We start from the raw sequence: 23055 nt of genomic DNA, 5'->3' as shown, positions 1-23055 counted from the left end.
AGGAGGGGACAGAGGCAGGCTAGCTGATGCCAACTGACTGAAGGGATACTCCAGACCATGTAGAGTCATGCTCGGCATATAAAGCTGGGGGAAGCAGAAGGAAGGACACACACATTTAGAGTGATGGTGTTTGTCATCCCAAGTAACCATTACGTGTGACAGAGCTGTGCTGTCCTGGAGATGGCTGAACACCTGCCTGCAATGGGAAGTGGTGAATGGATTCATTGATTAGCTTTGCTTGCACAAATAGCTTTTGCTTTACCTGTTCTTATCTTTACCATTTTTCTCCTCTATCCCACTGCAGGGGTGGACTGCAGCTGTGCACTGCTTAGTTGCTAGCTGGGGTTAAACCACAACAGCAGTTCAACATACCAGCAGAGACCGTTCTGCTGCCTTGGTATGTTGGTCCTGGTACTCCTGTCTTCCACACACAAGGGTGTGTTGCTGTGAAACTGCTTCTACAAGTAAGCGTACTTTCTGAAAAATCACATTAGTCTTGCAAGGATGTGCTTCCCTCTGTGTGCATCATGCCTCAGCCTGGAGGCTATTTCTAGGCAGGGCTGGTGGTAGAGACAGCATTTACTCTGGTTTTACTATTACAGATGACAGCAAAGTTATTTCACTTAAGGCACTTGCTATTATTTGCAATTGCTAGTACATCAGGCAGCTCAGCTGTAGCGATGCTCAGCACTGGAACTGAGCAATGTCAAAGGAAAGAAGTAATATTACTACTGCAGCATTTTGCTACTCTTCTGTAGCAGTCCAATCCCCAGAGTAGGAGTTTGGCTAGAAGTTTCCAAAAGTGGGGCTTTCTTCCAGCTCTGCAGGGTGGCAGAAGTACTACCCGCTTCCAAGGAGGTTAACAGTAACCATCCATCCACCCCAGGATCCATTTTTAGTGCACTACAACAGTCACAGAATGGTTTGGGTTGGAAGGGACCTTAAAGCTCATCTAGTTCCAACCCAAGCCCAGGTTGCTCCAAGCCCTGTCCAACCTGGCCTCGAACACTGCCAGGGATGGGACAGCCACAGCTTCTCTGGGCAACCTGTGCCAGGGCCTCACCACCCTCACAAGGAAGAATTTGGTAATATCTCAGCTAAATCTCCCCTCTGTCAGTTTAAAGCCATTCCCCCTCATCCTGTCACTACATATCCTTGTAAAAAGCCCCTCTGCCAGCTTTTTTGTCAGCCCTTTAGGTATTGGAAGACTTTTTCACAGCACAGGGTGAAACTGGAGAAGCCTGGCTGCCAGGGGAAACCTCCACTCCCCTGCAGCTTTACACTAACCAGAACAGCCTGCATGGATGTTACTCCAACTGATCCGGTACAGCTTCCTCACCAGGGGATGTTCTCTAAACCTACTTCAGAGCCCCCTGACATGAATCAAAACGTGCTCACCTTTTTGAGGGCATTGGTTTTAACCATAAGCAGCTCCATCTCTGGTCAGCTATGACTGACTAACTCAGTAAAGTCTTCGCCAAAATGCAGAAGTGAGTTTAAACCCAATTTGGGAACAGCTTATGATCTCACATGCTGCCTCCAGACATCACTAGTACAAAAACCCAGCTAGGTAGCAGGTATTTTTGTGCCCAGAAAACACTATTGCCAGTGTATGGCCTCATGAAAAAACACTTCCGTAGCTGGCAGTTTCTCCTCCTCTTGGGAGATTTGCCGTTTTCCCCCGTCCCAGTGTGTAGTGTAACAAACCTTACTTTCAACAAGAGAGCTCTCTGTAAACAAAGAAACCAAACCAAACAAAAAAAAATCCAAAACCTGTCAATAATACAGGTGCCAACTTGGTCTTCCAGAGATCCGTGCCACTTTTTGGGATGACAAATACATCAAGACACTGATGTTGGTCCATTCTCAGACAGCAGCAAACAGTGAGTACAGAAAGCTGTTCTCACATTACTGCGTGGTCACAAGCTTTACAATCATACTGATGATCCGAGATCCACGGGGGCACATGCATAAGTCCATGCTTGGATTCTTGATTTTATCCTGCAGCAGCTGGTCTAGTTCACAGCGCAGCTCTTTCACCAGCTCAGCCACCTATGGTAAAACACAGAGGTGCATCTCCTGCATTCCACACACAAGCAGAGCTCTGCAGCACTCCCAGGATTATCTCTCCTTTTCCTTACCTGGTGAGAGGCAGCCACAAACCGTATCCATCCATCATCAAGAGAAATAACAAATTCTCCCTTCTGCAGCTGCATGTGGACCTGCCCACCTCCGAGGAGGACCAGTGGGTACACTGACACCATGCTGCAGTCTCGAATGAACACGCGGCTGGTCTTGATCTTCTCATGATACACCAGGTAGGGGCTTTCAAAGTGCCTAGTCTGGAGCACATACACCACATCCTCATTACAGTGCCACATCTCTTCCTACCTGCTCAGACAAATATAGGCCTGCCTACCTCTTCTATGGCTGCAAAGAACAGCAAATGTGCTTAAAATGCACCTTGAGTCTGACCTGTAAGAGCTGCCAATAACTGTCAGTTATCCCTTGCTCCGTCCCACTTTGCAGTGAGCATGTGAGAAATTAGCTAATTCATCACTGTTGCCTCAAGGCCCCAAGTTCTCCATTTCATGTTAAGGACATTTTCATGGGCGCTTTTGTTATGCTCTTTCAAAGCAAGAGTGGTAACAGTTCAAAGCCTTTATAACCTAAATATGTGGTTAATGATTAAAACCCCACTTTCAGCTTTGTAGAAGAAAAAAGAATCCTGACCTGATAATTCACAGACGAAGGATGAATGTGAACATAACCATCATTTTTGGTAACAAACTTCAGCTCTTCTGCTTTAGGCTGCAATTTTACCACTCCTGTACTGGTCTTCTGGTATTTGCCCTCTGGCTTTTTTACCTGTATGGTGAGAAAAAAAGTTGTAAAAATCTGCTTTATCAGAAAACAGATTTAACTTATGTTTTCCTTTTATCAATGGAATTCTCAAGTACTAACATGTCACGTCACTAGAGAGAGATACTGCACTCCAGGTGCTGTCTAACCCTGAGTGTGTGTTCATTTGTAACCCCAGCCTTCTAAAGCTGAGGTTACAAAGCTGTAATTTAAAATAGCTTCTTAAGAACCTTTGCTGTTGGCTCCTGTGTGACACTAAAATCAGCCTGTAGGAACAGCAGCAGTCTCAGCCGATACAAACTGGAGCTCAGCTGCCTGGCTCTAATACTGTGAGCAGCAAGCTTCGGCAACCTAAGCCAGGCTCAAGCCTGCCACAACCAGCCCAGACTGAAAGCAGGCTGTGAGGATATGCTAGGCAGCAGAAGGGAGAGAAATGAGAAAGCATTCTTTTACCTGCACAACATTGGGATACAGCGCAGCACACAACATAGCCGAGATCAGCTTGATGTTCTCTGCATTTGAATTTGCCTGTGAAATTAATGTATGCATTAGGTATTCTACACATTAAGTGTGTAAAGGTAAAGCCCTGCTTCTGGAATGGTTGAATTCCTGAAAGGGGTTTCCTTTTGTAGCTGCAGTGCTGTGCTTTTTGTAGGGGAGGACTAATTACTGCCCTGAGGTTTCAGCCTAACCTGGCCTTCATTCCCCCCACTATCAACCAAGCAAATTGGCCACCAACTATCAATTCCAGACATTAGGGAATAACATCTGGCTACAAAGCAGCTTGTCCCGAAGAGAAAGCAAGCATAAGTTATCCCAATGCACAGTGAGACTCTAGAACTACCAAACCCATACCACCTCATCACATAGCCCCAGGAGATCTCCAGCTCCAGACATATTGCTTTCTGAAGATAGTCTGCAATGCTGCATTATCTCCCTGCCTGCTCTGTAAGGTAATTTTGTTCCCAAAATAAGGTTGTTATTAATCCCAACGCTGGGGCCAGGTCATGAGTCATATGTGCCTTTGCACCACTTGCTCATTTCTAACATGTTGAGTCAGCAGTGCTCACTGTCTCAAAGGAGCAAGCTTCCGCTCACTTCCACATCTGGGCCTGTTCTTTCTGTGCACATAAGGCCTCATGCAATGGAGTCTAGTGCCAGCACGTATGATGTATAGGGAGGAAGAATGGAGCAGATAGATAGGAGATGGCTATTGCCAGTGTGAGATTACAAACTCGAGCCCACCTGGAACCTGGGTCAAATGAAATACAGCAGCACTGTTTTGGAGCACTGAAATGCTGGGAATTACCTCTTCCCCTGTAGCATCCAACACACCATCACCTTCTTGGGACCACTTCTTCTCAATGTCCCTGGCTCTTAACCCCTCCTTCACAAACCCGATGTCAGAAAGCAGTTCGGTGAATTGCCGTTTCAGACTGGCAATTTCCTACAGACAGACAAAGGGCTGTGACTGATGGGTGCCGCACACAGAGAGAAGTCTTCACCACTTGCTTATGTTTGTCACTAGGGCTCTGCCAGTGTCACAAGCAGCCTCTGTGCAAGGCCACAAAAAGAGACTTACCTGAAGAACTCTTCCTGACAAAAAGTTCTCCCTGCAGTAGTTGTAGCTTGCCTGAGAACCGTCTCTGATACTCAAACGCCACCCCTAATTGAGAGGATGGGATGAGGTCTTTAATAAAATATTTCAGGTTGAATTTCAAGCGCATCAGAAGCCTCAGAGAGGACACTGAATTTTAGCTCACCTTATAGGCCTGGAGAAGAGCCAGGTAGTCACTGTTTCCTACTGCAAACTCCAACTTCTTTTTGTTTGCTTCTTCCCTTTTATCCCATGGTGACACCTAGATGAGCAGTAACAAATTGTGTTTTTCATGCCTAGACAGTCCATTGCAAGAGCTGCATGTCACAAACTTTGGTATTTCACAGCAGCTCACAGGTCAGAAAGCAGGTTTTCTCCACAGATAACAGAGAACACAAGGCATTCAGAAAGGCCTAGACAACAGCAGAGACCCTAAGCCTATTGTCCTGTGTAACCACAAGAGACCCAAAGGTAAACTTGTGATTAATCAGCTCACAGAAAATATTTCATTTTGAGCAGACTTCTCTGCAGTTGCATAAATCCATAAAAAAACACAATCTGACAAATCTCAGCAAGTTAATGGAGCTGAAGTTCAAATCAAAATGCTTATAATACAGAAGATCAAATAAAGTCCAAAATCCACTTGGGTCTGAGAGACAGAAAGCAACACTAACTCAGGACATTAAAAAAGCTGAATTTAAGTTATTCTATAACAGCATATAGATGTAGCACTTGAAGTCAAAATGCTGTAGAAAATGCTCAATAAGCATATGGAAAACAATATGCAATTAAATAACTAGAACAATCTATTTCCAATTTTCACAATTATCCTCAGTACAAACTATTTGCACTACTAACAACAGCAATCAAAACTTCAAGAAAGCCTGACTTTCCATGCAAGTTTGTACATTGCAGTAGAGGACTAACAGTACTAAGTGCAGCAGCTAATTCAAAAAGCCAATGTGAAAGTGAGTGCACAAACTGAGATCTGCTTCACAGCTCAAACATCAACTTCACCATTAGCACCTTTTCATAATTATTTCTAACTGCTTCTTACATTACCATTCATTTACAATTTCTACACCAAATTTGGACAAAATGGCCTGGCTGTACTTCTTAATTCAAATTCAAACTAATATCGACTGTTTCTTCTGTGCATTCATAAAATAAATAACATTCTTCTTTCTGCTGCATTGTTTTGGTCTTCTGCTTTTAACTGGACTTTTTAAATGAACACTGTATTAACATACAAACAACATAGGCTGAAAAGGAGAATTAAAATACTCAAGTGTAGAATACTGCAAGTTACAACAGTGTTTTGCTGCTGTATGAAAACACACTGCTTTCAAAGTGGAATACATGGTTAAGAATACTTACAAAAGGTGACTTAAAGGCCAGACTGGCTGCTATAGTCAGCGCGGGATCCAGGCAGCGGAAGATGGTGCCAAACAGCATCAGCTTGCCAATCCTGACATCAACAGGCAGAGAAGCCAAGTGATATCCCAGAGGGGTGAGCTTTTCATCTGGAGTTAATGCTCCCAAGTCTTGTAGTCGCAGCTTTGATGCTCGCAAAGACTCAGTTCTAGGGGGCTCGATTAGTCGTGATAAGACAGAGTGAAGACTCTGTGCAGAAAACATCTCCAGAATCTTAATTCTTAAAGAAAGAAAGAAAGAAAAATAAAGCAGCTTAGCTCCATATACTAAGGAATTTGTTCTATTTTCTTTTTGTACAAAAGGATGCCCAGCGGGTAGCAGGAACAGGAGGACCTATTCATTTAGCATTTGCACGATAGTGGTGCTTGATCCACATTGTGGCTTTACTGCACTACGCTGCATAGAAACACCACAGGAGACTTTAGAGCATAAGGGGACAAACATCTGCTGTGGGTCTGGAGTACAAGAATGCAACTATCTTCTCCGGTGATGAGAGATCTGAGAGACATGTCTTTTTCCTACCAGATGAGAGCTAAGGAACATGAAGAGGCAGAGAGAGAATTAGTGGACAGTGTGATGAGAGGGGGAGCTCTGGATTCAGAGGCAATGATGTGATAGTAAGATCAAAGCAACCAAAGTGCTATCTTACTTGATACTAAGATCAAAGAGCCTTAAATCTCCAGAGCAGTTTCTTGTTTCATGATGTGAGAAAACAATGAGGAAACTAAGCACCTTGGTAATGGCATTCTAGGTTCTCCCTGCAGTGGAGGAAGGACATTCTGCACTTGGGCAGTACAGGAACAACAGCTCACCTTAGACAAAGCTGCTCCAAGGGAACTCTTTGTATTTCTGGCAACTGGTCTTTTATAAGCTGATGGTTATAGTGATGGCTACTGAAAAGATGAAAGCAGACGCCTGAGGCTACACGGCCTGCTCGCCCTTTCCTTTGCAGAGCATTGGCCTTGGACACGAATGTGTCTTCCAGACTTTCCATTCCTTTGCTTGGGTCATATCTACAGGAGAGCAAGAAACATGCTTATAGTCGTGACTGCAGAGTGAACAGGATGGAGGTCAAACAGGCAGATGCTGCCAACTTATGTATGGACAAAATTCCCACCCCTGTAGTTGGCTCTGAGGCTAGACTGGCTTCCTCCCCTTGCAGAAGCTTTCTGAAAATGAAGTTCCTTCAAGTTTTTCCCAGGAATTTGGAAAGCTAAAGCGTGTCGCTCAAGGCATAGAGCAGTTTCCCAGATCACAAAGCCCTGAGGAGTGAATCCCAGTACCTTTTCTCTTTCATTTTTCCAGAATCAATCACATAGACCACATCATCGATGGTGACAGATGTTTCTGCAATGTTTGTAGAGATGATGATTTTGATAACTCCTGCAGGAAGCCTGAGGAACACAGACTGCTGTTCTTCACTAGACAGTGAAGAATGAAGAGGATAAACAACACACCTGGAAGGAGAATACAACAGCATGCTCAGTGCATCTCCAGCCTTTTCTCTGTTGGGAACAATCTACCTGCACACACTTTTGCCTCTAGTGCTAGACACTGCCCACAGCCATTCCAAGCAATATGAAACCAGCAAACCACTTTGACATAAGACACAGAATCATGGAATCATTTAGGTTCGAAAAGACCCTTAAGACCATTGAGTCTAACTATAACTGAAGACTTGCAAGTCTACCACTAAACCATGTCCCAGGGATAATAACTCAACCACTTCCCTGGGCAGCCTGTTCCAGTGCTTGATAACCCTTTTGGTGAAGAAATTTTTCCTAATATCCAATCTAAACCTCCCCTGGTACAACTTGAGGCAATTTCCTCTCATCCTATGGCTTGTTACCTGGGAGAAGAAACTGACCCTCACCTTGCTCTATCCTCCTCTCAGGCAGTTGTAGAGATACGGTTTTGCCTCAGACTCATTTTCTCCAGAATAAACAACCCCAGTTCCCTCAGCTGCTCCTTGTAAGACTTGTGCTCCAGACCCTTCACCAGCTTTGTTGCCCTTCTGTGGACCCGCTCCAGCACCTCAATGTCCTCCTTGTAGTGAGGGGCTCAAAACTGAACACAGTATTTGAGGTGCAGCTTCATCACCAGTGCTGAGTACAGGGGGATGATCATTGCCCTGAACCCACTGGCCACACTATTGCTGATACATATTCCTAGAAATGGTGAAGTTTACAGAAGAGACAGGTCTCAGAATAAAGTTGAGCAAAAAATTCTGCCTCTTTAGAAGAGTCTAGAATCTGCCACTGAAAATGTCAGACTGGAAGAACTCACTCCAGCTAACCTTGCCATGACATCTGTGTAAAAACTGTTCAGTCAAAGAGATCCAACTGCATCTCCATGTAACAATCTACTCTAAAATACAACTACAACTGAATGTCTCAGAAAACATCCTGAAACAGAACAAGGACTGAGGTGATGAAGTTTTCAACAGTCCACTGGATCATGCAGAGTACAAGACAGAGAACACCCATCACAAAGATCTCTGAGAACTTCAACAACTAACCTGTCTGAGTTGAGGAGAATAAAATAAAAAGAGGAAGCCAATAAGACAGTAGAAAAGGAATTACCCTAACTCAAGTCAAGACCTTCATATCACAAGCTGTCTTACACATTGAATAACCTTTATTTAAACCCTGGATAAAGGCAGGCTTTGTGCAGGAAGCTACTCTTTATTTATGGGAAAAGACCAATAGATTTGGCGCTTTTCTGCCTTACCTCTTGCTGTGCCTGTTATTAAAAAGAGCGTTGGACTGGAGCTGCTCATAAAGCATCTTGATTTCTGCTAGACCAGGCAAAAATATCAACACAGCACCTATATATGTAGATTAAAATAAAAAGCAATTTAAAAATCACTCAACAGAAAGGACAGCAGGATGTTTTATCAGTGTGCAGAAGGCCCATTGCTCTGTTTCACAATTATTTTACCAAAGAAAACATGAAGGCTGCAACAGTCCCTCACCAAAGACATTCCAAAGCAGACAATTCTCTCACCTTCCCCATACAATGTATAACAATGGCTTTGTTACACAGCTAGAACTTTCTCCCCCTACCCTTCCAGAATAGTAACTACAGAAACTCTGCATGCAAAACATTAGCTTTGGGCTATCTGTAAGTGCACAGCCTCCAAGAATCTACTTTTGTTTATCTTTCAAGGACAAGGAGATTACCTGGGGGATATGAATGTCTGCCAGCAACTATCCATTCCAACAAGGCTTCAATTAATTCCAAATTAACTTTGTCCAAGTCCATGACAGACATTGTTTTCAACACTGTCTTGTTAACCCCTGGGGACAAAGAAATAAAACACACAGTAAGTCCATCTCTTATAAAAAACATCTGCTGGATGTTTTGATGCATTGAACCAGTGTGGCTGCACCAACCAACCACACCTTGGTTTAAACAGCTTCTGGCTTAGATCAGAAGAGGTAGCTCCAGAAGTGACTCAAATCTGTCACATTCCCCCTTCCATTGCTCTCCTGTGTTTCTGCTCTACCCTTCCCTTCATATGTCTTACTGGGGATTAAACCTGCCCTATGCACAGCCAAGACCAGGATTCATCCACTAGCAGAATGACATGCACATATACTAGTGATAAGAGCCAAAAGCTTTCATATGGCCACTTACAGATACCTCCACAACTAAGTGCTCAAGCTCTCTCTTCCAGTGTTTCTTACATGATATCAAAAAGACACCCAGATTCCCTTATTCTTCCTGTCTAGCAGGAATCTGAAGCTTTTAAGCAATGGCTCTCACTCAGCACCACTGCGGAGCTCAACATAAGGGAGGAACTCTTCAGGACTAAGCACATGAAGGATTTTGATGATGACAGACTGGGAAGTTCATGGAAAAGCCTGCCACTTATTAGGCCATTCAGAGTGACAATTTCTCAAGCAAGGCATGACATGCTGTGCTTTAAGTAAAGCTGCTCCAGCAAGAACAGACACAGAGAAAGAAAGTAGAATTAACAATGAATCTGAAAAGCGATGGGAACAGATAATAAGTGAAAACTGTCCATTTTCAGATGCTAAGGACTGTTTTCAGCCAAGATGTTTGCTCCAGTTTGAGAGAACAATGGGTTCTCTATTTCTTCTTTTTTCTTTTACTTTTTGGCAAGCAGGAGGTTTCTGATCTCATCTAGAAGTAGTGACCTGCTTCATTTCACAACTACAAGACTCTGAATTAGATACATGCATTCAACATACAATATTATATGGTAACATACCATGTTGGCTGGCCAATTTATTAGATTTAGGAAGGAGCTCACCTTTATATCGTGTAAGGAGCTGCTTCAGAGTTAATTTTTGGTCTGGGTCTGAATCTCTGACAACCGTGTCAGTGCTTTCCAACATGCCAGCATGTCTCAGGTCCTCCTCTACTTCTTCATATGCAGTTCTTTTGTGTCTTGCATTCTGTTTGTTTTCTTGCTTTGTCTTGCGCCTGTAGGGACTACTGTCCTCTAAAACATACCTGAACAGCAGAAGAACACTCAGTGCCTTGGAAAGAAGCCTGTCTCCTCCAAATCACTTGCTAGAGAGACAGGGTATCAGAAGTATTTAGATATAAATCTGAGGGGCTGAGGAGAACTTTGTTTAAGTGGGTTGCAAAACCACAGACAGTATCAAGGTCAAGTGTCCTTCCATACTAGTAGTATGTTAGTAAAAGCTGTGATGCAGAAGACTAGAACTGGAAACTTGATCTTGACAACTGAGTAGCTCAGAGCAAGAATTTGCAAGTGATTTACAATAACTGATCAATTTACCATCTGAGGAACATCTGAGCTGCTGTGATTCTCCGATAACTATACGAAAGTATAGTAACTATAAAAGGTAAGAGGAATCTGGATCCTGAGCGGCAAGGTAGGGCTTACAAAAAGGAATTGTTTGGTATCCTGCATTTGTCACCTTCAGTGCTGAAATCTACCTTCAAATTTCTTTTGCTCGCCAGCGCCTAACCACCACTGAAACAAGTAAAGCACAAGCACTGACAAACTCTCCACGGCAAAGCTCACCCATTCTTGAGTATTTATGTCATATCTAATGCAGAAAGGCCTGTTTCAGCATCATGAGATCCTAGATCCCACTGCGGTATAAGTATGGTTTAAAATCAGTGCTTTAGTACAACTCTAGGACTGCAGGTGACGAGGGAGTTTTGAGAGAAATTAATTTTTAAATCTATGCACAGAACTGCTGCAGTCACAAGGTCAATAGTGCAGCCCCAAAAGCCAAAGACATCTGAGATTTTTAGCGTTTTCATACCTTGTCATTGCAATCACATCCTCCAGGAAAAACTGATCCACAGGAAATGTTCGTCCTAAAAGGAAAGAGAGTAAATCTACATGCTGCACAACACACAGAAAAGCAGAAAATGACTGAAGGTGGTTATCATTTCAGATGGGTTATTATGTCATACACTGGCTTCACAGCTCTCATCTATACTGCACTCTTCAACACAATTTCTGTCTGGGACAAACAGTGGATGTTTTCCAAGCATGGGTTGGTAATATGCACTTACACAGTCAGAGAAGAGCTAACAGACTTAAGGGAACGCATCCATGAGGCTACATGCTTCTGTCATGCTCCATGTAATAACTTAGCAATGTAAAAGGCACATTTGGCTAAATGTGTACCCATCCAGCTGGATCTTCCCACTGCTTGACAACTTTTTCACAAGGACAGAGGAGTCTTCAGCTGTGGTGAAACTAGCTCAGGGAACCACATCATGCACACTGTCATTTTTGTCTTTTAGAAGGCAAATCTACTGGTGTAGAGACAGCACAAAAAAGGCTCATTTTCCAGGTCTTCTCTCTTGTATCTCATTGGTCTTTATAATCCATTGGAATCATAGTTCTTGCACAAATCCTGACCTTGCCACTTTGCAGACTAGCCCCTTGAATTGAGAAACACTTCAGAAGTAGAAATACTGAAAACAAACTCTTAAAACAATGAATGTGACAAGATAATAAAAAAGAATGCTTTTCACCTGGTATGTTAATAATTGGGCAGGAGTGAAAGTATTGAGAAAAAAGCTCTGCATTCACGGTGGCACTCATTAGTACAATGCGCAGGTCTGGCCTCTGAGCCATTATATCTTTCAAAACCAGCAGCAAGAAATCACTGCAGAAAACAAGCAAAAAGACATTTGAATTTCTTCAGTGTCAACTTTCAGAGTCTCTTTTTTTCTCCCCATTCTGTCAACCTTCCTGGCATTTTCAATAGCACAGAAATACCATCACAGAAGCATAAGCTTCTCATAATGGCTGGAGGCTAATCATCTAATAAATTAATGGAAGGCACTCTGTTTATTCTTTGGTTGTTCCTTACTAGAGTGTCAGGATTACTTGGCAAATTCATTTAAGCAACAGAGAGCTTTGGCTACCTTATAAATTAATTACATTAATGATAAGACAAGAACATTAGGTAGCAAATTAACTCAAAGTAAAAATTGAGTCCTTTTTGCTCCTCTTCCTTACTGGAAGAGTTATTCAAACTTCTTCCTGCTCATTGCATTCTTCCCTACAGATTTAGAGCTTTTGTGGCATGACTACAAAACTGGTTTCAGTGATTTTAGATGAGAAGAAAGAAGAATCCTTGAAAGATATAAACCCTTTATGAGGCTAAAATATAATCTGAGCTGTAGAATAATGGGTCACAGAGAATGCATCCTGAAACCTACCACACTGCAATGTTTCACAAGGAAAACATCAAATAAAAGGATCCTTGCCACTTACTTTACAGAGATACTGACAGACATTATCTTTTGGGTAGCATCACCAGATAAGTGGGGTAAAACTGTAGGAGGCTGGAGCAGACTGTCTAGAACTAGTAAAATCTATAGACTGGAAGAAAATGTGAGCACTTGTCCCTTGCAGGTGCTCTGCTGAAGCCTGCATCTGAAGCAATAATTTTCAAAATTGCATGTGAAGAATCAGGGTATTTGTTAAAAGCTCAAAGAAGGGAAGAATAAGAACCTGACAACTGTGATTAAAAACTTACTTAACCCTCCAGCCCCATCCAAAACCTCTTTTCAACATCACTGCAATGTGATGGCAGACTGCATGCATAAAAATATGAGACGTGCTTTCTTTGCACGCTGCTGCAACACCATCTCCTACTGCCCAAAGACAGGAACCTAAAACCAGACTTCTCCCACCAGCCCACATTACTGCCACAGGATCAACAAGTCTGACTTCAGTTACTTACACCTTATCAAAGTCACCTTCTGACTATGACCTTGATTTTGCTTATGGGATAACAGATTATTTACCTTTCTTCTGTTCTTTCATGAACTTCATCAACAATAACATGCGTGATTCCATGCAAAGTCAGATCACCTTCCAGCCTTCTCAACAGCACACCAGTAGTGCAGTACAAGAGTCTGGTAGCTGAGGACTTGAACAGTAAGACAAAGCATTCAGTTGACTGTGCAACTTAACATAGTGCAAAGAGAACATGTGTTGCTGTTAAACATTCCGTTTCAGCTGAGTGTCAGGTTTGACAGAAAGAGAACAAACAATTCCTGCTGTATACAGGCTGAATTATTTTTCTTTTGTGATTAAAAGCTGAAAAAACCTGCTTTTTACCTGCTATCTATAAAGGGTAAACAAAAAATCTGAGTTGTTTTTCTCACTGCTAACTATAAGGGGTAAACAAAGGGGCACTGCTAACTATGAGGGGTAAACGAAAAATCTGAGTTGTTTTTCCTGTTGCAGTTGCTTTCTGATAAAAAACCTTAATCTCTGTCCCTAGAAAGATCTTCTGAATCTCTTTTGTAACATAGTTCATGTAAGCAATCAGCTGTAGCATAAACAAAATTCCACTTCCAAGACAGCAGTTTGAATTCAACCCCTCCTTCTGGCAGACCCAAGCTGCAACCTTTAATCCATTTGGGAGACAAAGAGAAATTAAGTCAATAGTGGGAGTGCTCAAGGCCAGGTTGGACAGGGCCTTGGGCAACATGATCTAGGGTGAGGTGTCCCTGCCCATGGCAGGGGGGCTAGAACTAGATAATCTTAAGGTCCTTTCCAAACCTAACCCTTCTCTGATTCACTAGCATTCCAGAGAACAGAATTACTATTCATGCTCTCAGACCCCTTTGTCTGTCTCAACAGAAAGCAAAACAATGTAAGAAATAGTACTCAACTCTTATTCTGTAAAATGGACTGTGCAACTTGAGATGAAATAAAATAAAGATTTCATAAGATAAAATATAGCTGACACAGACTTGCTGATCTCACTACAAGGCAGAGATTCTGTATGCTGAAGAAGCACTAAGCACATTTTAATAAACTAAATGAAAAACAAGAAGCAGTGCATATATATACACCTTTACACTTTCCAGACGGATCTGATATCCAACAGTAAGTCCAATCCTTTCTGCTCTTTCTTTGGCTACACGTTCAGCCACAGAAATGGCAGAGATCCTGCGAGGCTGAGTGCAGATGATGTTTGCAACTCTGCTTGGAGATCCTTGCAATGAAGCATCCAAAATAAACTGAGGAATCTGAGTGGTTTTCCCACATCTGCAGGACAAAATCAGGGATTCATTAAAGAAACAAACAAAAAACTCCCACAAACCCAACACCTTCTATCCATGTAAATTAAGATGACGGCATTCCACTTGAAATTCACTTCGTTTCTTTAGTGTCATCATCACATCTCAGGTAGGACTGCTGTATTCTAACCTTTCCATGAATACATATTTCACATTCTTCTGTGTATGCTTTGATGCATCTGCAGTCACACTCTTACCCTGTCATGCCGCTCACAACAAGAACTTGGTGGCTCTTCAGCAAATCAAGAATGGTTTCTCTCTCTTGCCATGCAGGGAGCTTCTGTCTTTCATACAGCATGGACTGGAAGTGCCTAGAAGACTGATGCACAAAAACAGATATGGCATGGCAGTAAGAACACCACTGGAGTCGAACAGAACCATTTGAAACAGCAGTCTGTGTCTTAGATATTTATTTCTCTAAAGTAAATATGAAAACAGACACTTTGTTCTGTACATTATACCTTTTTCAGCCGAAATTGCGTGCAGAGTTTAACATTTTCGTTATACAGAGACTTTGCCTGCACATCATACTTTTTGGAGAGCTTTTTCTTGAGGTGCACGTAACTCTCATTCTCCACAACAACTTGTTGAGGCTCACCTTCCTCTTCTTCTGCCACCTCTTCTTCCTGAGGCTCTGACACTGTTGAGGCTTGAGACAGAGAATGTACAGTTGGTTATTCTTGTTAGTAACAAACAGGACCTCATCAGCGCTGCAGAACAGAGACACCTTCCAGGACCATTCTCAACAAAGTACCTTATCAGACTGGAGCTGAGCGTCTGCAGGCCAATTTTGACAAGTATTTAGTTCAACACTACCAGAAAACCTCATCAAACAAACCAGAACTTCTCCAGCTCCAACCCACTTGTCACTCCCCTTGCACCAAGCTGTGCTCTCCAACACCGTGATCTGGGTGGCCACATGGTGAACCAGACTGGTAACTGGTTTGCCTTCCTAAATGTTTTTCATGTGTCTCAGCTCCTCTCTCCAATTCACCACACGACCACTTCTCTAGAGCACAAGACCGTGATGGAAACACCAGCTTAAATTAATTAAAATCTACACTATAACATTAATTGCTAAACCACTGCCAAGTACTTTTAAACCAAGACTGAAACTGGACCAGGTACTGTGATGCCTACTGCCTATCAGTTCAAGTGGGATTTGCTCAGACAGTAGGTCAGCCCTTGAAAGTGTTATGGCTACATTTATCTAAACAAAGTATTGTATAACATAAGGACGATTATCTGGTATTCTCTGATTTCTGGAACAAATTCTGAATTTCTTCAACAAAGGTGCCTTTCTCTGGAGCTGTTAAGAAATTGAATAATTAGCTTTACTATAACAAAAACATATGCTGTCACTATTTAGGCTCTCTAAAATGTGATAACAGTTGCTCTTGAAAACTATCTTGAAGAAAGCTTGCCTTAGATAAAACAGCTTGGAATGGAAAGCCTGAAGGTCATCCATACCACAGCGTTGCTGTAACCCTGTTGTAAGTGACACAGTCCCAATTCCCCCCTGTGAAATCAAAGTAATTGCACTTGCATGCAAAAAAGGATACCTTCAGCAACATTCTAGAACCATTTCCAACACTTACTTAGCCTTATATGCACCTTTACAGAATTATTTTTGAGGAGGGGCTGGTAATTTTAAGTAATTAAAAATAAAGGTTCTGAAATGATGAGTAGCAGATGCACCAAAGCTTGCAAACAATCTTCCCCATTTCCCTCCCAGCAAAATTCTCTGGTCAATTTTAGTAAGCTTACATCAGGTCTCTCACTGGTTTTTCATTGATTGTGTGGGAACAGACATCCTTCATTCTGCCAACCGAAACTCACTAGCTCTATGCTCCTTTAACTCAGTTCTTGCCAGCAGCAAGAACCCTGCTGCAGCTTTATTACGGAAGGGACTTGCTGAGGCACAGCAGATTATGGATCTGGCTCACCACATGACCTTAATCTCCAGAAATAGATTTGGAACAGATGCCTGAACTAGGCTCTCTGCCTTCTCTTTATCTTTTTGACTGCTATTAACCCAGAAACATAAGAGGGATATTTGATGTACCTTCAGACTTCTGATTCAGACTGGATGTATTCCCCGTCTGTAGCTTTACTGAAGGTTTAGCCAGCAGGGACACAGGAGGAACACTGTATTTGTGGTGAGTATTTTCAAGCAACTTGATCATTTCAGATTCATCCTCTAAGCAAGTCACTAAGGTGTACACCACTGGTTCACCAGACTCTGCAGCTATCAAGGCCTTTCCAAAGAGGAATTCAGCGATGTGTAAACGACAAGCAAGAGGTAGATTCTCGTCGGTGGAATAAAATGCCACAAGAGGTGCCTGAAGTGGATACTTGTTTTCTTCAGGAAATCTTACTTCAAGTTCATATACAGGACCATCAGCTCTGAGATGAGCATCATCTACAGAGTTCCTGGCTGGTTTTAGTGGGTGGTTTGGAGGGAATTCATGTCCAAATCTGCATTTTGAACCAAACCGGCAGCCTCCTTGGAGATAAAATTTACATATTTCCTTTGCAGTCAGCTTTGCTGTCTCCCTTGTACAATCACCCTTTTGTTTAGATTTGCTGAGCCTGTTTGCTAGGTACTCCAGTTCCAAACTAAAAGTCCAAACACGGTTTTGAATTCTCTCTACAAATTTTTCTCCACAGATTGACCGGAGGGCAAAAGCCTCTTCTTTTCTCTGTTCTAAACACTCTTCTTGACTGGCTTCAGCAGCTGTTGACGAAACCTGGATTTTCTCTCCATATCTTTCTGTAAAGCACTGCAATAGCAAATACTCCAGTGATGCCCCAATATTACCGTTGGAGGATCCCAGTACTGTCCTACAACGCTCACTGTCAAAACCATACCTGCAACAAAACGGACAACGTGGCAAGAAGTGAGTGACAAAGACTTGTATGAAGCAAAATAACCACAGATCTGATTAATTAGGCTTACAGTAACAAAGCATGTATGGCATGAGGTACTATTACTACTAGTGGTGGAAAAAAATTAGACAAAAATATTTATACTACTTAGACAGTGGCAGACAGTAATTTGGTGTCTGTGAATGCTAGTCTGTTTTTTATAAGGTGAGAGATTAGTTTAGGTAGCAACTATCTCACACCTCAGAATGTAGCACATAACAATTGCAGAATTAGATTTCCGAGTTGAACTATATAAATTAAACTCCTCAGAATAGCCTGTCCCACAGAAAACATTATCAAAGCAAAAAATTGTTAATAAATCCTCACATCTGAGGAAAACAGATGAAGAACACTTACAAGGTTTTGAAACATACACATAACAACAATGCTCCCTGAGCTTTCTCAATACCTGTTATATTGTCTTGGAGAAAGAACTGAAAACTTTACTGAAAAAAAAGGCTGGAGTGATATATTTTCATAAAATTATTATTTTAAATTCACCTAGTGGAGGATTAAATTTGTAGGAGATATAAACTCATCAGTTCTGCACACCGAACCTCCCTGGAGACAAGAAGAAACCCAAGAACTGAGAGCTTATGGTATCAAGACTAGTAATTTATCTCTTCAGGATACAAATTATTCACTGAAAAGCATCACCTGGAGAGTCTGTGCACAGCAAATGAAGACACTTCACTTTCCACTATTTTGTGCTCAGCTGGCTCAGCAGATGACCTTGGTGGTAGGTCAGAAGCTTCCCAATCCGTTGACCAGCACTGTTCATCATCAAGGTAATCTGGTTCATCATCATCTTCACCAGAACCAGCTACTCTGATAAAAAGAGTTATCAAATTAAAATGGAATAAAATTATCCTGTTGAGTAGACACAAAATTCTGCCTCTGCAGTTTTAAATGTTCCATTTAAATGGAGGATTCTGCTACTCCTTTCCCAGAATTAATATTGTAGAGAATAAAGCAGAGTCAAAACCAAAGTATGTGAGATCCATCTAAAAGTTAATGGAAAAAGAATACTGATTTAATTTCTAACAGTGTGCCTGTTAAGGTGTTCTCATTTAAAAGAGCTAGAAGTAGTGCCCCCATTTCAACTAACTCTGATTCAGGAGAAAGCTCCTGCCCTTGAAGCTCTTGAAGAAGTTCCTTCACTCTTCTCTGATTCTCTGATGTCATGTGTATGGTCTGCAGAGGCATTTTTGCTTCAGGTCTCTGTTTTGTTTGCCCTCCTCTTCTGGCAGGTGCATTTGACCTAAAAATAAAATAGAACATAACAATGACTTATTTGCATGGTTCAAATGAGCTTGACTGAATTGGGATGTGTTAGGACCAGATCCTGTAATTCAAAACAGGAAAACTAAAATAAGACAAGTCCATCACCTAGAGATTATTCAGTTGGGTTCATTCTTACGTGACCACAATGTGTGTGTCTATATCTGTGCACACACACACGCATATATGGATTTTATCCTGTGTCAAATTCAAAGTGATTTAATAAACATTTTGGTAGTTAAAGCTGTTCTCAGACTACGGTATAACCATGCACTTACAAGCCAGATTGGTCAGAATACACTCAGGATACCAAATTAATTCTAAATTGCTTATTTTTCATGGCTCACTTTCTGCTTTGTAATACACAAAAATTAATATCCTGTGTTTACTAGTGTTTTCTGAACAAAGATGTCCTGAAATCACTTTACAACCAAAGAAGAAAATCAGAGGTTCTAATCTTAAAAACCCCACTTTCCTAACTAAAAAATTTTTAAAATGTTAATCAAAAAGACATGTAAAAGCTGCTTCATAGGGAAACAGCTTCAACACCCTTTCACTCTTCAATATATTTAAAGATGTCCAAAAATCAGGCCCAAGGTATCCCAAACATCTCTATGCCAAACTCTCCAAATTAACAGAAAGACCTGGACTCCAGTCTTGGTCCCTCGAAGAGACAAAAATCATCTCCATCATCCCAAATTCGGGTTGAACATTTCCTATTTCCACCAAGCTGAGATTTGTTTGAATGGCTACTATTCCCTCCTCCTCTTCCTCCTCTTCCACTGCCTCCTCTCCCTCTTCCTCTTCCTCCGGTGGGCTTTCCTCTTTTTCTCCCTGCTGAACTCATATTCTCTTGCTGAGGAAGGGAATAAAATAGCTCTTAGTTATGAAGATACTTTAGCACATTGCAAATGTCTGGGCACATAAATAATTACACTATTTATTTTTTCAGTGTAACAAGAGAAGATACCCTCTCAACCCACGGTTAATATGCTGCATGTTGGTGTATTTGTATGCACCCAAAGCAAAGCACGTGCTTCTAGAACGCTGGTAAACAAGTTCTGGGGTTTTAGAAAACAGAAGCGATATTCTTCACAGTTGTTCAACCAAAAACTGCAGGTTCTCTGGCAAAAGGATGAGCCCAACAGCAGTGCTGCTTAGCCTGGGAGCTCCAACTGTGCCACTCTGATGGAATTTTTGTGGACATGGGAACAGAGCACTGGAACAGGTTGCCCAGGGGGCTTGTGGAGTTTCCTACGTTGGAGATATTCAAGGCCCGCCTGGACAAGTTCCTGTGTGATGTACTGTAGGTTACCCTGCTCTTGCAGGGGGGTTGGACTAGATGATCTTTTGAGGTCCCTTCCAACCCTTGGGATTCTGTGATTCTGTGACAAACCTCCAGGGGAACTTTCACAGCAGAAAGCAGACACTTCTTGACTTGTGGAATTTGCAGGGCTGAGAGTAAAAGGCTGAAGGGGAGCTGAAGCCAAAGATACACTTCGCTTCCGTATTAATTTGCTCCTCAGCCACCTCTTTCTGCAAGGAGCTGTCCGGATGACTGAGCACTCTGTGGAGCCTGGATAGAGGAGTGATTGGTGATCTGTCTCAGGAAACAGAAGCACTCCTCTCCTCACAGCAGGATTTTCACCAGCTCTGATAAAAGCCTATTAGTATTAAGCAGCTGCTGTCTATGACAGAACAGCTCAAGACTAACACATGCCCCAGGACCATGCTCCTGCAAATGGAAAGCTATTGGAGGAACAGGACCCTCTGGCACAAGTTATTATCTTCATCTTTGCACCCGCACCTCCATAGCCAGGACAGGAATTGATGTGGCCATGCAAGAGTAACAGCCCAGATGAGGGCTTGGAGAGCAGCAACAGTTTGGAGCTTGGAAAGAAGCAACCCTCGCTTTTGTGGCAGTTCTCCGGGACTGGACAGGATTTAACAGACAGGCAGAGGCACAGCTGAGGGAGGGCAAGAGGCTGAGCACGGCAGAGACACAGAGACACTTGTAGCCGTCCCTGAGGACAGCGTCACTCGGGGTCTCCGTCTGCTTCCTCTCCACACCCAGTCACAGAACAGCTCCCTCCCAGGGGCCGCTTCCCCACCGACTCCTCCAGCACCTCCCCGCCACCCCCCCCACACCTCACAGAGGTGCCCGGCCACCAGCACCCTCAAACCTCCGCCTGATCCTGCCCTTCCCCCGCAGCAGGGTCCGCGTCCCCCACCTCTCCCCGCGTTCCCCTCAGCCCCCTTCTCACACACCCCACCCGCGCACCCACTCTCTCCACCCCGCCCTCCACGACGCCATTACGCGCATCGCGGGACCCGCCGCCCGCCATCCCCGGGGACACCGGTGGCTCTCCCCTTCGCTCCCACCTCTCAGCTCCGCTCCGCACCGGCCCGGCGCCACCTCCCCTGACCCGGAAGTTTTCGCCTTCCCCTTCCAGGTTTCCGCCCCCCCCTAGCAACCGCGGACACTTCCGCATGGCAACCACGGCCCGCCGCCCCGCTCACCGCCCACGAGCGCTGCTGTCAGGAATCGCCCGCTCCAGCAGCACGTTGATATTGTGTGCGGTTTCGAGCTGCTGTGTGTTTGAATGTATGCTTGAACTTCAGCCACTGGTTGTAACAGTGACACTGGTGGCTTGGTTCTCAACACGTGCTGCGGTTTTTAAAGTGTCTTTCCCATACCCAAATAAAGACAGGTCTGGTAAGAACATGGAATAGTTTGGGTTGGAAGGGACCTTCAAAGCTCACCTCGTCCAACCCCCTGCAATGAGCAGGGACATCTCCAACTAGATCAGGTTGCCCGGAGCCCCATCAGCCTGGCCTTGAATGTCTCCAGGGGATGGGGCATCCACTGCCTCTCTGGGCAACCTGCGCCAGTGTTTCACCACCGTTATTGTAAAAGATTCCTTCCTCATGTCCATGAATCCTCCTCTTTTAGTTTCAAACCATCACCCCTCATCCTATTGCAACCAGCGCTGATAAAAAGTCTTCCCGTCTTTCATATATGCTTCTTTTAAGAACTGAAAGGCAGAAGTAAGGTCTCCCCGGAGCCTTCCCCTCGCCAGGCTGAACAAGCCCAGCTCTCTCAACCTGTCTCCATAGGATTGGTGCTCCAGCCCTCTGATCGTTTATATGTCCCTCCTCTGGACCCTCTCTAACAGGTCTGTATCTTTCCTGTACTGAGAACTCCAGAGCTGCACGCACATCTAGTTCCTTTCTCAAAACTGGGTGTATCGGATTAAACCACAGAAAGCTACACCAGTTTCAGGAATAGGGTTATATGAGTGGTAAGTGCTGGAGCTGCACAGAGGTAAACCCCTCTAGAGACCCCTGGTCCCCTGCACTTGTGGGGTCAACATGAAAGCGCTGCGCAAACAGGCTGTGCACACAGAGATAGGCATGGCCCTCCTGCACATGTGTATATGCCACACACACATCCCACCATGGAACAGGGGACCTCTGTATAACCATTGCTTAGCTGCCCTTGTTTACTGAGTTCTGCAGGAATGAATTAGTAAGTATAGGAAAATTGCTTATTTTATTGATGCTGGAGGAAACAGTCCTTGAAACTGAATAACAATATAACAAACTTGCATAACAAATAACAAAGACAAATAAAGATCTGCAATTAGAAAATGGCATCTTGTGGCTTTATTAGATCCAGTCTGTCCTTTTTTTCAGTATCTATCTCATGAATATATATATAAGGACTAATTTTATGGCACAGAAATACTTTACAGCACAGATTTAAACTCCCAAGCGTGGCTTGGGCTGAAAGATTTGCTCCACAGAAAGAAAATCCAGGAAAATGAATTAACCCCTGAGGCTGTCAGGGTAGATGAGTTACTGGCAGATTTAATGAGAAAATTAACCATAAAAAAATGATACAAGAGCATTCATGTTTTATTTTAGTTTAATTTTTCTCTAAGTACCGCCTCAGTGCAGCATCGGAAGTAAATCTAAAACGTGTGTTTGGTAATTTGTGGTGTTTCATCAGGAAAAAAAGCTCTGTCTTGCCCTGCTGACCAAAAATAGTAGCCACAATAGTACTAGAAGGATGACCAATCTATTCCTAAATAGATTAGACACCAAATGAAATACATGTTACAGAATGTACCTAGATACAAAATGGGAGCCTGTACGACAAATGTTTGGTGAAAAATTGAAGACATTTATTTCAATACTTTAGAAGATTACATTAAGTTGTGCCTCTACTACAGGGAATTAAGACTTCTCTTTTTTGACGCTGTTTTGTGACTGTTAGTACACGCCACTCCCTGACAGCTCAATGAAGGCTATTTTCCCAAGCTTCGGGATTGCTAGTTTCTTCCTGCTCACAGGAGATAGGTGTCAGTTCACCAAATCACCGTGGC

General features: G+C 43.0%; 1 protein-coding gene across 1 annotated transcript; it reads right to left on the bottom strand.

The window, feature by feature from the left end:
- Positions 1-1760: 1760 nt before the first annotated feature.
- Positions 1761-21089, bottom strand: DHX57 (DExH-box helicase 57). The gene is made up of 24 exons (XM_065682115.1): positions 21050-21089; positions 19312-19523; positions 18495-18647; positions 18044-18214; positions 16524-17329; positions 14920-15107; positions 14656-14777; positions 14231-14426; positions 13172-13296; positions 11888-12021; positions 11164-11218; positions 10173-10375; positions 9076-9192; positions 8624-8720; positions 7177-7350; positions 6706-6906; positions 5837-6113; positions 4626-4721; positions 4445-4528; positions 4172-4309; positions 3316-3390; positions 2734-2868; positions 2142-2342; positions 1761-2052 (listed from the first exon to the last, which is right to left on the bottom strand). The coding sequence occupies exons 2-24, from the start codon at positions 19512-19514 to the stop codon at positions 1909-1911; spliced, it is 4095 nt and encodes a 1364-aa protein (XP_065538187.1). The 5' UTR covers positions 19515-19523; positions 21050-21089; the 3' UTR covers positions 1761-1908.
- Positions 21090-23055: the final 1966 nt, after the last annotated feature.

This window comes from Lathamus discolor, chromosome 5, assembly GCF_037157495.1.
Source record: "Lathamus discolor isolate bLatDis1 chromosome 5, bLatDis1.hap1, whole genome shotgun sequence".
Lineage (NCBI taxonomy): Eukaryota > Metazoa > Chordata > Aves > Psittaciformes > Psittacidae > Lathamus > Lathamus discolor.
Note: the sequence above shows the minus strand (reverse complement) of the source record. Positions and strands in the feature narration are given on the sequence as shown.

Coding starts and splice junctions, on each gene's coding strand:
- DHX57 (XM_065682115.1), bottom strand. CDS start 19,514: ATGAGTTCAGCAGGGAGAAAAAGAGGAAAGCCCACCGGAGGAAGAGGA. Junction 9,193..10,172: donor GCTCCTTACACGATATAAAG/GTGAGCTCCTTC, acceptor CTTTGTCCCCAG/GGGTTAACAAGACAGTGTTG. Junction 4,529..4,625: donor CTCTTCTCCAGGCCTATAAG/GTGAGCTAAAAT, acceptor CCTCTCAATTAG/GGGTGGCGTTTGAGTATCAG.